This window comes from Narcine bancroftii, chromosome 5, assembly GCF_036971445.1.
Source record: "Narcine bancroftii isolate sNarBan1 chromosome 5, sNarBan1.hap1, whole genome shotgun sequence".
Lineage (NCBI taxonomy): Eukaryota > Metazoa > Chordata > Chondrichthyes > Torpediniformes > Narcinidae > Narcine > Narcine bancroftii.
The window spans coordinates 187,870,091-187,884,089 of record NC_091473.1 but is presented as its reverse complement, the minus strand read 5'-3'; the positions used below and the strand labels follow the sequence as shown (position 1 = coordinate 187,884,089).

The 13,999-nt window shown below is 46.6% G+C and overlaps 1 protein-coding gene and 1 long non-coding RNA gene across 6 annotated transcripts in view; one reads left to right on the top strand and one right to left on the bottom strand.

Annotated features, from left to right (window-relative positions):
• The window catches only part of LOC138764391 (pygopus homolog 2-like), a 68,095-nt gene extending 58,997 nt beyond the window's left edge, over positions 1–9,098 (bottom strand). For 3 of the 5 annotated variants that reach the window (XM_069940254.1, XM_069940252.1, XM_069940253.1), the window contains exons 1-2: positions 8,451–8,642; positions 2,966–3,030 (exon numbers count right to left, since the gene is read on the bottom strand). In XM_069940254.1, the coding sequence (XP_069796355.1) occupies positions 2,966–3,030; positions 8,451–8,505 (120 nt within the window). In that variant the 5' untranslated portion in view covers positions 8,506–8,642. Of the gene's footprint in view, positions 1–2,965; positions 3,031–8,450; positions 8,643–8,951 lie in introns of those variants that run through there. The other 2 variants (XR_011358138.1, XR_011358139.1) reach the window with 2 other exon arrangements.
• An 83-nt stretch (positions 9,099–9,181) lies between these two features.
• Positions 9,182–13,736, top strand: LOC138764392 (uncharacterized). The gene is made up of 2 exons (XR_011358140.1): positions 9,182–9,361; positions 13,348–13,736. It is a non-coding gene; the product is annotated as an uncharacterized lncRNA (long non-coding RNA).
• Positions 13,737–13,999: the final 263 nt, after the last annotated feature.

Genomic DNA, 13,999 nt, shown 5'->3' with positions numbered 1-13,999 from the left:
AGGGTTTTGTTTTTTTTTTGGTAGGTATATATGGGCTGGCACATCGTAGGCTGAAGGGCCTGTGCTGTAATATTCTACACTCTAAACTCAATCTTGTAGACCTCTTTAAAATACATCTCATCCTTCCTTGCTCCAAAGAGAAAAGCCCTGTCAACCTTGCTTCTCTAATTCAGGCAACATCCTGGCATACCCACTCTGTGCCCTCTCCAAAGCATTGACATCCTTCCTGTAATGAGGCGACCAGAACTGAACACAAAATACTGCAGTCTCCCGAGACCAGTCTTGCTGCCTTCATTCTACCCTTCAAGGACCCTATCACCCCAGTTTGCATTCCATGAAAGGGAGGTAGAAAGAGGTTCAATAGAATTTTAAATAAATAATGGAACAGGGGGAAACCCTGGAGGATTGTGGGAAGATTAGCAAGAGGGAAACAGGGTCTGTCAGAGGCACAGTGGCAAACTGAGATGTGTATTATTCCAAGATTCAACCAGAGGAAAAGAACTTGAACCAGAGACAAATCTAAATATAAGCTGTAACTGCGTGAATCACCAGAATTCCTTGGTGTTTTTAAGACCACAAGATATAGGAGCACAAATAGGCCCATTGAGCCTGGTCCACCATTCTATCATGAGCTGATCCATCTTCCAACTCAGCCCCACTTCCCAGCTTTCTCCCCCCAACCCTTGGATGGCCTGACTAATCAAATACTACCTTAAATACACCCAACGACCTCACTTCCACACCTGCCTGTGGCAACAGGTTCCACAGACTCACGACCCTCTGGCTAAAGAAGCTTTTTTTCTGCATTTCTGCTTTAAATTGACGCTCTTTCATCCTGAAATTTTGCCCGAGAAGACATGGCTCTGACAAAAAAAATTGCAATTTTCAAGCCACCTCTTTGCTGCAAGAAATACTTCTTCATTAGCCGAATAACGGAATTAAAGAGTTACTAAAAAACAAGAGCCAAACTTCTTTGGCACGAAGAGCTATCCTATTTAGATGGAGAGATCCTGTTCCACCCACCAGTGCTCAGTGGTCATGTCATGTCTTGCCTTAATTTAGAAAAGATCAGGTGTTCCGCGTTGATTGCGAGCACTCATTTTCATCAAATTTGGAGTCCTTTTATGGACTATTTTCGTGCACATTAAACCTGTTTGACGATCATTAAATGTATTTATTTCTGTACATGGTTTTTCCTTCAGTTAGTTATGTTTTATAGATTCAGCAAAATTATACTATCTTTAATTTTATGTCAAAGCATCCCAGGTTGGGTTTTTTTGTTGTTTTTTTTTCCTTCGGTAGGGGTTTAAGAGTTCTTTTTGGTTTATTTTTTCTCATTCTGAAGGGGATTCATTGCCATTGTTTTATTTTTGGAAACGTACCTTATATTCCTCATATTTGGTAACCTTGTGTACTCTACACAATGTGAACTTGTTCTATAAAACTCAATAAAAAGATTGAAAGAGAGAGAGAGAACAAGGGCCGGGAATTGCAGCAGGGATAGCCTCGTGCAGGGGGACCTTGGCTGCCACAGCAGATACCAGTCAATTAGCAATGCTGACAGTAGTACATCATGTTCTCAACCCAAGTGAGGAGAATCTATAAATACACAACTAGGTGCACAGGGGCGTGAGCACAAGACTCGATGGTATTGGAATTCGTGTAATTGCTGCTGTTGAACCACCCTCCACCCCCAACAGGAGATTCTGCACTTGTTCCTGTCAGCCCGAGGGAAGAAATCAAGTCACAGGCAAGCAGTAGAACAGTCATTGTCAACTCATTTCACCAAGGATTAGGAAAGATCCCCTGGATCTTTGGAGGGGGGAGGGGCATGGATCAAGGTCTTTTGAATTTGGTTACGAAGATTGGCAGATCATGTTTCTATTTATGCAAGGGTCTAAAATTCAAGAGCCTTGTTTTTTTGCTCCCCCCCCGACTCACAATGGGGGGGGGGGGTCCTTGGGAGTGGTGGGGGAAGAAAGGAGACTCTATATGAATGACAACAATGAGGTGGATGAAAAGGACAGTCCCCATGTTGTATATCAACTCCTCAGGGCTTGACTACAATGAGAAAAGTGGAGGACACGTTGCGACTGTATAAAATGTTGGCTCAGCTGCATGGAACATAGAACGTTGCAGTAAAGGCCCTTTAGTCAATAATGTAGTGCTGACTCATGCAAACCTACTCCGCAACAATCTAGTCTTTCCATCCCTCCCAAACATAACCCTCTATTTTACCTGCACTCGTGTGCAATTCTGGTCACCTCGACCAGAGGAAGAATGTGGAGGCTTCGGTCAGGCATTACCTGGATCAGAAGGTCTAGGCTACAGGGGGAGGTTGGATAAACTGGGTTTTCTGGAGCGGAGGCAGAGATGAGCCCTGATACATTGATAGGGTAAAAATCCTTCCCCCAGGATGAAAACAATCAGAGGACATGTGTTTGAAGTAATGTGGAGGAACAAGTGTAAAGGAGATTTAATTTGATTTAGACATAGAGCATGCTAACAGACCCTTTCATCCCATGAGCCCAGGCCGTCCAATTGCACCTAATCAACCTACAATCCATTATGTTTTGAACAGTGGGAAACCCACGCAGAAATGGGGAGAACGTACAAATTCCTTACAAGGAGTGCGGGATTTGAACCTGGATTGCTGGCGCTATAAGTGTTGTGCTAACCACACCACCCTGATATAAGGAACACTTTTTTTTTTATAAAAGAGTGATGGGTGTCTGGAACAGGCTGCCAGGGATAGTGGTGGAAACAGATACAATAGAGACGTTTAAGTGGTTTCTAGATGGACATTTGAGAAAGGAGGGATAAAGATCAGGTGCAGACAGCAGAGTCTTTGGTTAAATTGGACGTCATGTTCAGCGTGGACATGGTGGGCTGCAGTGTTCAGATTTAACATTCGAGATCAGGATAAAGACAACGATGCCTCGTGGAAAGATGGGTGGCACCATACCTGTGCACTGGACTTCCTCTTCTTCTTTTCCGGACTCTTCAGCTGTGTCCCACTGCCATTAGCACCTGCCAAAGACAAACAAGAGGTCAGTGGCAACTCCATTTCATCGTGTGCATGCATTGTTCAACAAGCGCCATCTATATGCAGTTTGTACGTTCTCCCCGTTTCCACTGGGTGCTCCAGATAAAAAAACATAAGAAACAGGAACAGGAGTTGACCATTCAGCCCATCAAGCCTGCTACATCATCTCCTGGCTGATCTGATGACTGGCTCATCTTCACCAACTTCCCATTCCCCCATCTCCCTTAATCCCCCTACTCTGTAAAAATCTATCCAACCTTGTTTTAAATATATTTACTGAGGTTGCCTCCACTGCTTTAATGGGCAGCAAATTCCAGATTCATCACCCTCTGGGAAAAGCAGTTCCTCCTCATCATCTCCATCCTAAATCTACTCCCCTGAATCTTGAGGCTATGTCCCCTCGTTCTGGTCTCCAACTGGAACAACTTACCGGCCTCTATCTTATCTATGCCTGTCATAATTTTATGTTTCTAATCAATCCCCTCTCATTCTTCTGAATTTCAGTGAGTACAGTCCCAGATGACTCTTCGTATGGGGGTCGTAGGTGAATTGGGGCATTTGGGCAGCACGGGCTCATAGGCTGGAAAGGCCCATTATCCCACTGTTAATCTAAATTTAAAAAGCTTGCTGCCAAACCATCACTACCTCTATTACAGCGATTCCACCACTGGGTGCTTCTGGTCCAAGTGGGCATTGAGAGAGCAGTGATTCAGGCCAAACTGTACACCATCCAGGAGCATTAGATCACAGAAATCCTCCCTTGGGGACCAGCTTACTGTGTGGGGACAAGCCACAGCAATGCCAGTCATATAGGCACTAATCACAATGGCTGCAGCAAGACAATTAACGGTCGAATCCCATGGCAACACAAGCTCCAAGTCCAGCTGTCATTCTGGTAGTAGACACAGCCCAGGTCATCGCAGGCAAAACCCTCCCGACCACCCAGAACATCTACAGGGAAGGCTGCCATCGGGAGAGAAGCAGCAATCATCAAAGACCCACAGCACCCAGCATACGTTCTGATCTCACCGCTGCCATCAGGAAAGAGGTCTCGGTGCCACAAGACTTGCATCACCAGGTTCAGGAACAGCTGCTACCCCTCCACCATCAGACTCCTCAACAATAAATCAGGTACTCATTTAAGGACTCTTACTTTTGTGCTTTGATTTTTTTTCCTCTCTCTATATTGCACACATGTAAACATTTATTTGTTTACATGTGTACAATGAGTACGTTTTTTTTGTACTATCAATAAGAAATAATTCTGCCTGGCCCACAAGAAAAAGAATCTCAGGTTTGAATGTGATGTCATGTATGTACTTTGACAATAAATCCTTCCCATAACTACCCCAAGAAAATGTGTGGCTGTGGAGAGATTTTTCCCATTATGTCCCTGTGCTTTTATCTGTTAGAAAGAGGTAACTTCCCATTGGTGCAATGCTCCAATGCTGAAATCTCAGCAGGTCACGCAGCATTCAAAGGTTCCTTTCATTGTCACACAATCCATTAAAAATGTAATATACAGCAAAATCTCCGCTATCCAGAATTCCAGCAACCAGCAAAAAAATCGCGGAAAATAAAATTACGTTTAAAATTGGTCCCCCTAGCGGTCAGATCGCCAATCCACACCTAGGGGCCGGATATCAGGGGAAAATTCACTTATCTGGCATCTACCAATCCACCTAGGGGCCGGATATCAGTTGAAGTACATCATGAAGCACATGATGTACTTCAACTTATGCCTGCTGTAAGGCAAACAAAGAGTCGCCATGAGAATTTCCCAACACTTCTAACAATGGGAGAAGCAAAGCAGAGTTCCTTCAGGGTCATGGAGAGCCCGTGGGCCTCTCAGAAGTAAAGACGTGTGCCTCTCCTAGAAGTGTGAGTAGAAAGCTTCCCATGAGCCTTGCCACAACCTTCTTTGGGCATTCACAGCTTGGGTTTGGAAAGCATCTTTGGATCCAAGGTGGATTAAATTAATTGCAAGGTTTAATAACCTTTGGGACTTGTGTATCTGGACCCACAGACCACCATCTCTTTCTCTCCCCCCCCCACCCCCGCCCCCCCCCCCCATTCAAAGTGGGCTGTTGTGGAACCTCCTCAGCATCATTTATCACTCAGTAGTTGTCATTGCCAAACACTGGTGGAGAGTGCCTATTCCATCAGGTTCAGTTTAATGTTTTCCTGCAGAGTGTCAGGATTAATTACACCCTCTAGTATTGAGCTTCCTCCCTTCCCTCCAACTTCCGAGATAACAGTGGAAATGTCAGAGGTAAAAACACAATGCTGGAGAAACTCAGCAGGTCCAACAGTGTATTTTATGTAGCAAAGATAGAGGGCAGTACGGTTAGTGTTACGCCTTTATAGCACCAGTGACCCCTGGTTCAAATTCGGCGCTGTCTGTAAGGGGTTTGTACCTTCTCCCCGTGTCTGCGTGCGTTTCTTCTGAGGGGCTCTGGTTTCCTCCCACCCTCCAATTGGGTGTATTTGGGCAGCAAGTTTTATTCCTCTCTAGTCTTGAGATGTCAGGTGTGTGTTTTTTTTTAAAAAAAGTGGTGGATGCTTGGAATGCATTGCCAGGGTGGATACTGGTACAATAGAGATATTTAAAAGATTGGCACGTGGATGCAAGAAGAGGGTTACGGGTGCTAGGTTGGAAAGGATGGCAACAACATCATGGGTTGAAGAGCCTGTAGTGTACCACCTGTTTTCCACTTTGCAGCCAGTTTTTGCCACCGTTTGAGAGGTCACCGTCTCAGAATGCTAGAACCGGCGACAGAGAAAAGAGAGCATTCAGCAAGCTCAGAGGTAAAACAGGAAAGACGACAGGAACTGGGAAAACTGGAGCAACATGCAAAATGTTGGGAGGACCTCAGTGGGTCAGGAAAGTGACAGAGAGTTGTTAACACTCAGCCCAAGGCATTGAGTGTCTAATGCTTTCTGTGAACACCACCTGACCTGCCAAGTCCCTTGTGTACTGATTCAACATGATCATTGCATTGCAGGTCCGCCAGCCCGCCAGCTTGCAGCACACAATCCCCGCCCAGTTTCTCATCACCTTACCAACCCATTCGGCTACATTCCAAATCCCCATCCTTTCCCCTCATGAGATTCGCTCACTCTGTTGCATCTCCCACGTGTGACCGCTCAAAAACAAAATATCCCAAAAGGCACCAAAAATGAACAATGAAAGGCTATCGGTCCAATCCACCCCACCTGCATACCATTGGTCACGGACACCAGTAACTGCAGATCCATTTGGTAGCTGTGCTGCGTTTAAAGATTTGATTTCTCTTATTCCCTTCCGAAGTGAGAGCCTCACATTGTACCCTATCAACCAACCACTGGGCCCCTCCACCCTACTTCATGTATTCACCTATACAGACAGACCTACCTGGGACTCGCTTCGTAAATTGAAATTATCTTAAGTCGGGGTCTACCTGTTAGTAGAAATAACAAGAACTACACAAATAGACCCAATCTTGATGCAAGTGTAGAAAAAATTATAAATGGAATGTGGCGAGCAAGATGATCCTGCTCTCAGCAAACACCCCCCCCCCCCCACCTCTCTCACTCACCACCTTCTCACGTCGTGTCACCAAGCAACCTACGTCTGGAAGCACATGCCCTGGGCTTTCTCGCTCTCTCTCCCTCCCCAGTGACAGCAATCTGCGCATGTTCTCACTCTCTCGCTCCCTCCCTCCCCCCCCCGACGGCAATCTAAGTATGCTACGTTCCTTTATTTGTTACATTACCTTTATTCAAAATGCATTCCAATCATCAAAACTTTGAAATATCGTAAGTCAGAGTGTATCTGTAATGGCTTGTTGCATTACTCTCTCCCCACTAGCAAATCTGGCTACAATTAATTAACTGGGTCTACATCACGAACCATTTTGCAAGGGGAGATCTCAGAACCAATCCCAGTCATCTAAAAGCTGACCCAATCTTCACGACTCTGCCCATGCCAGCACCGCCAACCCAATGTGCTCTTGCTTTGCCGGAGCTTCAGGAAATTCACGTGCAATAAAATCCCCAATATCTGGCACTTACGCGGTTTGGTAGATGACAGATAAGTTGCTTGAGACTACCCGTGTGGTATGAAGGGTGAACTAATGGCAAAGCGCTGCCAAATTTAGTTAAGGTGGCACTGCAATTAGTGCAATGTCTTTTCAGCACCAGCGATCAGGACCGGACTGGAGTTCAAGCCCCGTGTTGTCTGTAAGGAGTTTGCGGGTGTGTTTTCTCTGAGGGCTCCAGTTACCTCCCACTGTTCAAAACACACTGGGGGTGTGAATTGGGCAGTGTGGACCCGTGGACTGAAATGGCCTGTTACCATGTGGTATATCTAATTTTGTTTAAACTTCCGTATTTTTTTTTAACCCATTAATTTTCAGAGATATTTTTGCTGGTTGCTTGAATTCAGGATAACTGGGATCTTGCTGTCTCCTACTTTTTCTTGACCCACTCCATTCAGTACCACTTCAAAGAATGTCTGAGCCACCAATTGCAACAATGTCCTCGACACAAGCCAAAGAAATTGTTAAAAGTTTTTTTTTTAAGCTGAAGACAGATACATCTTTGAAAGTTTAGCGAACTGAGGGCAGCAGAGAATTGAGGCAGTAGTCAAGGCCATTGCAGATCAGCCAGGATGGTGTTGAATGGTGGGATAGGGTTGAGTGACGTAGTGACACACACAACGTAACTGCCCTCAGCAAGAAAAATGCACAACTCTGGAAAATACAGGCCATTTTTCATCTTATCAAGGACAGTCACGAAGACATTCACCATGACCTCCAGGATGCCTGCACAGCCCCGAGCTTATTGTAGGAACACTGGGAACTAAGAGCCATCACAATCCACCGGCCACAGACATTAACTCAACCGATAGCAGCCACCTCAAGGGAATGAAACGTCCAAACTACCTGCCAGAAAATAGACCCAGTCTAGACCCATGTGACCACAAATTCATGCACATCACCCTCCCCTCCCCCTCAGACACCCCATCACTCCCTCCTCTTCAATCCCCTTGATCCCCTTCCTCACCCCTTCTAGACCTACCCTTAATCCCACCTCACCAGACCCTGCTTTGACCTTCTCACCTACTCGTCCCTTGAACCCCCCCTGATCCCCCTCCCCAACTCTCCCTCATTCCACGACCCTACCCACTCCCTCCCGTTGCTTATCACTCCCAGAACCTCCCCCTCACCCAGTCCCCCTTAACCTCTCACCCACCCTCCCCATCTCCTCCCTAACCCCCTCACCATAACCCCTCCCTCCTTCACACCTATCCCCTCTCCACTCCCTTAAACCCCCCCCCCCGCACCAACTCGCCTCCCCGCCCCACCCCTGACCACCTCACACATCCCCTCCCTTTCCTCCCCTGACCCCCTCACCCTCTCACCTGTCTTCCGCTTGTGCACCGGCCCTGGTGCCTCCTTCTCCTGTTCCCCCGCCATGTCGGGCAGCCTCCAGCCGCCCAGCGGGGAGGCCCGGGCCCGGGCTCGGGGCCAGGCCAAGGCGGCGGCGGCTGCTCCGGCTCCTCGCTTGCGGGCCAACGTCCCCGCGGCGGCCCGTCCCGCCCCCCGGCCGGCCTCAGGCCGCCGCCCGCGCCGCTGTCAGCGCGGCGGCTCCCCGCTCGGCCCCGGGCCCATACCGGCCGGCGCCGCCCCGCGCGCTCGCCTCCCCCCCCACCACGCCCGGCCCGGCCCGCCCCGGACCGACCAATGGGAGCGGCCCCCTGGGGCCCCGCGCGCCTTCCGGATCCCGCGCCGATTCAAACGTCAACCGCCGCCGCGCTCGCTCCCATTCACAAGAATCCCTGCCCGGGCCAGAAGCGCCCCCGTCCGCCAATCACTCCCGCTTGCCGGAAGTGACGCCACGCGTCCCGCCTTCTCGCCCTCACCAATTGCACAGGGGGGATATCTGCAACTCCTTCTGCTGTCTCTTCATCTTCGCTCCCGCCAGAAGATGTCAATTCATCCAGAAGCAGACTAAATATTCTCTTTACTTCGTGGCTTTCAGCGGTCTGCCCGTGTGATTACGATTATCGCCCTCCTTTATCCTTTCTCATTTTCCTCACTCCCCTATATGGAGTGATGGTCGCGCCCGCGCCTGCCCATTGCCGCAGCACGCCCCGACCACGCAGGCAGAGGCACAATGAACGCAGCGGCGCATGCGCTGCCTCCGCCGCGGTGCCACCTGGGTATTGTAGTCCCAGGGGAGTTCCTGGAGCTGGTTGAGGTTTAAAAAGTTTTTATAACATGGATAAACTAGGCAAAGAGGGGTTTAATCGTGGATCATAGAACAATAAAGGTAAAAAGTTCCATAGTTGTCATGTAACATGCATTTAGAATGTAACATGCATTAAATTCTTTAACTTTGTCTACTTTAAGGAAGACAGTCATCATTTTGTCCAGTGCCCCTCACAAAGAACTAACTCACAACCCTTGGTTGACAAGACCAGTGCTCTAACCACTGAGCCATTGGAGCCTCTAATGTACAGGTCCTTCGGCCCTCAATGTTGTGCCAACCCATATATCCCTTTAAAAAAGTACTAAACCCTCCCTCTATTTATCTTTCATCTATATGTCTAAGAGTCTTTTAAATGCTCCCAATGTTTCATCCTCCAACACCATCCTTGGCAAGGCACAATTCTCTGTGTAAAAAAACCTTACCCCGACGTATCCCTTGAACTTTGTACAGATGCCCTCTAGTGTCTGCTGATCCTTCCCCGGGGAAACAGGCGCTGGCTATCCATGCCTCTCATAATCTTGTCGACCTTTATCAAGTCTCCTTTCATCCTTCTCCATTCCAAAAAGTCCCCGTGATGCGCTGCTGCGGCAGTGAGCAGACACAAAACTCGAGAAAGACTGTACAACTGGCCTTTTTCAGTTAAAAGTCTCTGCTATAGTGGTAGCTGTATCAGTGACTCCTGAGTGATTGGTTGGGGAGGGGCCAGCTCAGGATTATATCCCAGGCGGTTGATTGGCAGCTGGCCAGGTGTGGTCTGTCCTCCTGGGGTCTTCCTGCAGGTACAGAGATCGCCCCCTGCAGTCGGCTTGCGACATCCTGATGAATCTCCTCTGCCCCCTCTCTACAGCTTCAACATCCTATAATGAGGCGACCAGAACTGAACACAATACTCTTAAGTGTGGTCTCACCAGAGATCTGTAGAGTTCTGATCATATCACAGAATAAGACAAAAATACCTGAAAAGTATAAAATCACCTTTTATTATTATATATAAGGGATTCTTAATTGTACCTCATCTATTTTTTCTTCAATATTAATTCTGATTATATTATGAGGAATGGATTAACTGTTAACTCAATATAATCATAGGAATCGATGTTTTGAATGGGATAGGTTCAGTAAATAATTATGGTTACACTTCTTATTTACAATTTTCATCTGATATGTATGATTGATTTGTTATTAATTAGAAGAGCATGTATAAAGGGCTTTTTCTATTAAACAAAATAAAAATATTTTTAAAAGATTCCAGATTTTTTGTCAAGAGTACGTACATATCACATCCAACCTTGAGATTCTTTACTCTTGCAGGTGAGGCAGAATTTCTACTTATTGGTAGAACAAAAAAAAACTGTACACATGTAAATAATTAAACAATCTGACAGAGAGAGAAATAAAATCAAGTGCACGAGTCCCCGATTGAGTCTGTTATTGAGGAGTCTGATGGTGGAGGGGGAGCAGCTGTTCCTGAACCTAGTGGGTGCGAATCTTGTGGCCCCGATACCTCTTCCCTGATGGCAGAAGGAAGAACAGAGTGTGTGCTGGGTTGTGCCGATTCTTGACGATCGCTGCTGCTCTCCGACAGCAGTGTTCCCCATAGATGGTCTCAACAGTGGGGAGGGTTTTGGCTGCGTCCACTACCTTTTGCAGGGCTTTTTGCTCAGGGGTATTGATACCCCTGTACCAGACCGTGATGTGCTATTAATTTTGTGGGTGCTTCCTGGTCTGGAGAATTACTTTTTTTTTTGGTTTGGTTGTTCATGTATGATCAGGTGATAATGAACTTGAAGCTGCTATCTCAGGGTGGAACGGTTGGTGTAGTGGTTAGCACAATGCCTTTATAGTGCTAATGATTGGGACTGGGGCGTGAATCCCATGGGATCTGTAAGGAGTTTGTATGTTCTCCTGTGTTTGCGTGGATTTTCCCCAGGGAAACCATTCCTCCCATCGTTCAAAACGTACTGGGGGTTTAGGTTAATTGGGTGCAAACTGTGCAGCATGGATTTGTGGGCCTAAATGGTCTGTTTTAAATCTTTTTAAAAATCCCACAGCTCCTGAGATCTGTGGGTTTGATGTTGATCTCTGGTGCTCTGCATGCTTACAGAGTTTGCACATTCTCCCCATGACCGTATATGCTTCACATCCCGACGACGTGCAGGTCAGCACATCGATTGTACCCCTATAATTTGCCCCTGGTGGTAATGGAACAGTTTGAAGATTGGGGAGGCTTAGTGGACCAACCAATATCCTGTTGAATGGACTTGAATGGAAATTTGGTTTTGCCCATCAGGGCAGGCGATGAATAATTAAAACTCACTTATTTTGCCCACGGATCGAGGATGTCTGGTTCTGGAGATTCCTTGGACTCTGCCACAGAGGTAGAGAATGGCAAAGGGGAAGGGGGGGGGGGGGTCCCTGTTCATTTCAGGGAAAGAGGCTTGAAGTGCCAACCATCCCATCCTTACCCCGGGATTAAGGCTGTAAGACATAGGAGCAGAAATAGGCCATTCAGCTCATTGAATCATGAGCTGATTTATCCCCCCCACCCTTTAACCCCAATGCCTGGCCTTCTCCCCATAACCTTTGATCCCTTAGCTTACATACACCCAATGTCCCAGGTTCCACAAGATTTACCACCCTCTGACAGATGTCCCTCCACATCTCTGTTCTATGAGGATACCCATCAATCCTCTTGACTCTCCTACTACAGGAAACAACCTTTCAACGTTCAAAATGTTTCAATGAGATCCCCCCCCACCCCCAATTCTTCTAAATTCCGAGTACAATCCAAGAGCTTATTACAATTCCCAGAATCAATTTTGTGAACCTCCTCTGAACCCTCTCCGACAGTACATCCTTCCTTAAACAAGGAGCTCAGAACTGCTTGTTATACTCTGTGAGGATTCACCATTGACCTCATAAACCTACGACATAACATCTAGAGGACCTGTGTCCCCCTAGACGGCCCTGCCTGCCAGTGGAAACAATCTCCCTGCCTTTATCTTATCTACTCCTTTCTAAAAGACCCTCTCTCGCTTCCCAACAAATCAAGGATCTTGAGAGCCATCCCTCCACAAAGGCAAACACTTCCCATCCAACTCTCAGCACAGCTGTCCAGTTCCAGCAGGCCAGAGGAAGAAAGAGCTGTCGGTCAAGGTATCAGGTTGTAAGCCTTCACCGAGGCAGAGGACCCTCTTGTCCTAGACTTTCCATGAGCTCTAAACTTCAATGAGTACATGTAAAGGGCAGTCAAATGGTCCAACATGTGATATCTGTTTCATTCCTGGAACCATCCTAATGAACCTCCTCTGAACTCTCATCCTTTTGTAAATGAGCCCAAAACTGCTCACGATACTCTGAGTGAGGTCTCACCAGGGCCTTATAAAGTCTTAATGTCACATCCTTTATATTCTCTCCCTCTTGAACTGAACACCAACATTGCATTTGCCTTCTTCACCACCTGCAAGTTTTCCTTCAGGATACCCTGCACCAGGACTCCTGGGTCCCTTTGCATCTGGGCATCTTCAATTTTCTCCCCACTTTTTTTTCTACGGTTCTATTTCATTTGCCACTTCTCTGCTCATTCCCCTAATCTGTCCAAGCCCTTCTGCAGCCACAATGTTGCCTCTATATCACCTGCAAAACTGGCCAGAAAGCCAGGTTATTGGGTGTATTTAAGGCAGAGGTTGATCGGTTCTTGATTTGCTAGGGCGTCAAAGGTTACAGAGAGAAGGCTGGGCTGTGGGGAAATGAATCTGCTCAAAATTGAATGGCGGGGTTCCTGTTATCAATTCAAATGGCCCTTCCCTCGACCGCTCCCCGTGTTTAATCGGGAAACTGATATTAGAGGACAACAAAGATATTGCTTTCTGAGTATATTTTTACTTTTTGGGTATATTTTATGGATTTTGGGCTGATGATCATGAAAATCACCTTAAAGGTTTCTTAGATGTTACGTATTTTTTGTGATTTTCTGCCATTTTATAAAGTCCACTTCAGGCAGACAAAATCATGAAGTGCAACATCATTGAAAATTCATTTTCCAGATTCGCATGTGGACTTCTTCCCCGCTGATCTGTTTTCACCAGGACATTGTGACCATGGAAAAGTGGTATCAGGAGTAACTAGAATCCATCAACGCTGACCATCTATCCTCACTGACATGAGAGGCATCAGATGCCGAGTACAAATGAAAATCAGCGTCAAAACAGTCTTAGGTCAATTGAACTAATGCAAGGTGTCAGCATCATGATACAATTAATCGTGCTAAATTCAATCAAAGTTAATGTATACGTTTCTCCAATTTCCCATGTGATACGGCAAATCTGAAATTATCTGTGTTCAGCTTGAAGTTCTCCATCATCATCCCCATTTTTTTTTCAGGAAGAAAACATTTCTAATTTTTTTTTCCAATGTATTGTGTTCACCGCTTCAATTGTGGTCTTGTGTACAGCTGTTTCATTATAATCTCCATACTCATTAATGTATTTCAGTATAGTACAGGCCCACAATGTTATGCCAACTTACTCGACAATCTACGTTCCCTGTAATGATAAAAACCTTCCGACGTTCTCCAATCACTGTCTTCCTCTATGCCAGCATTTTGTCAATCTTGCAGCCAGTACACCCTGTATCTCCCCATTTAGATATGACTTCGGAAACTGTACAGCACGGAAACAGGCCCTTTAGCCCTTCTTG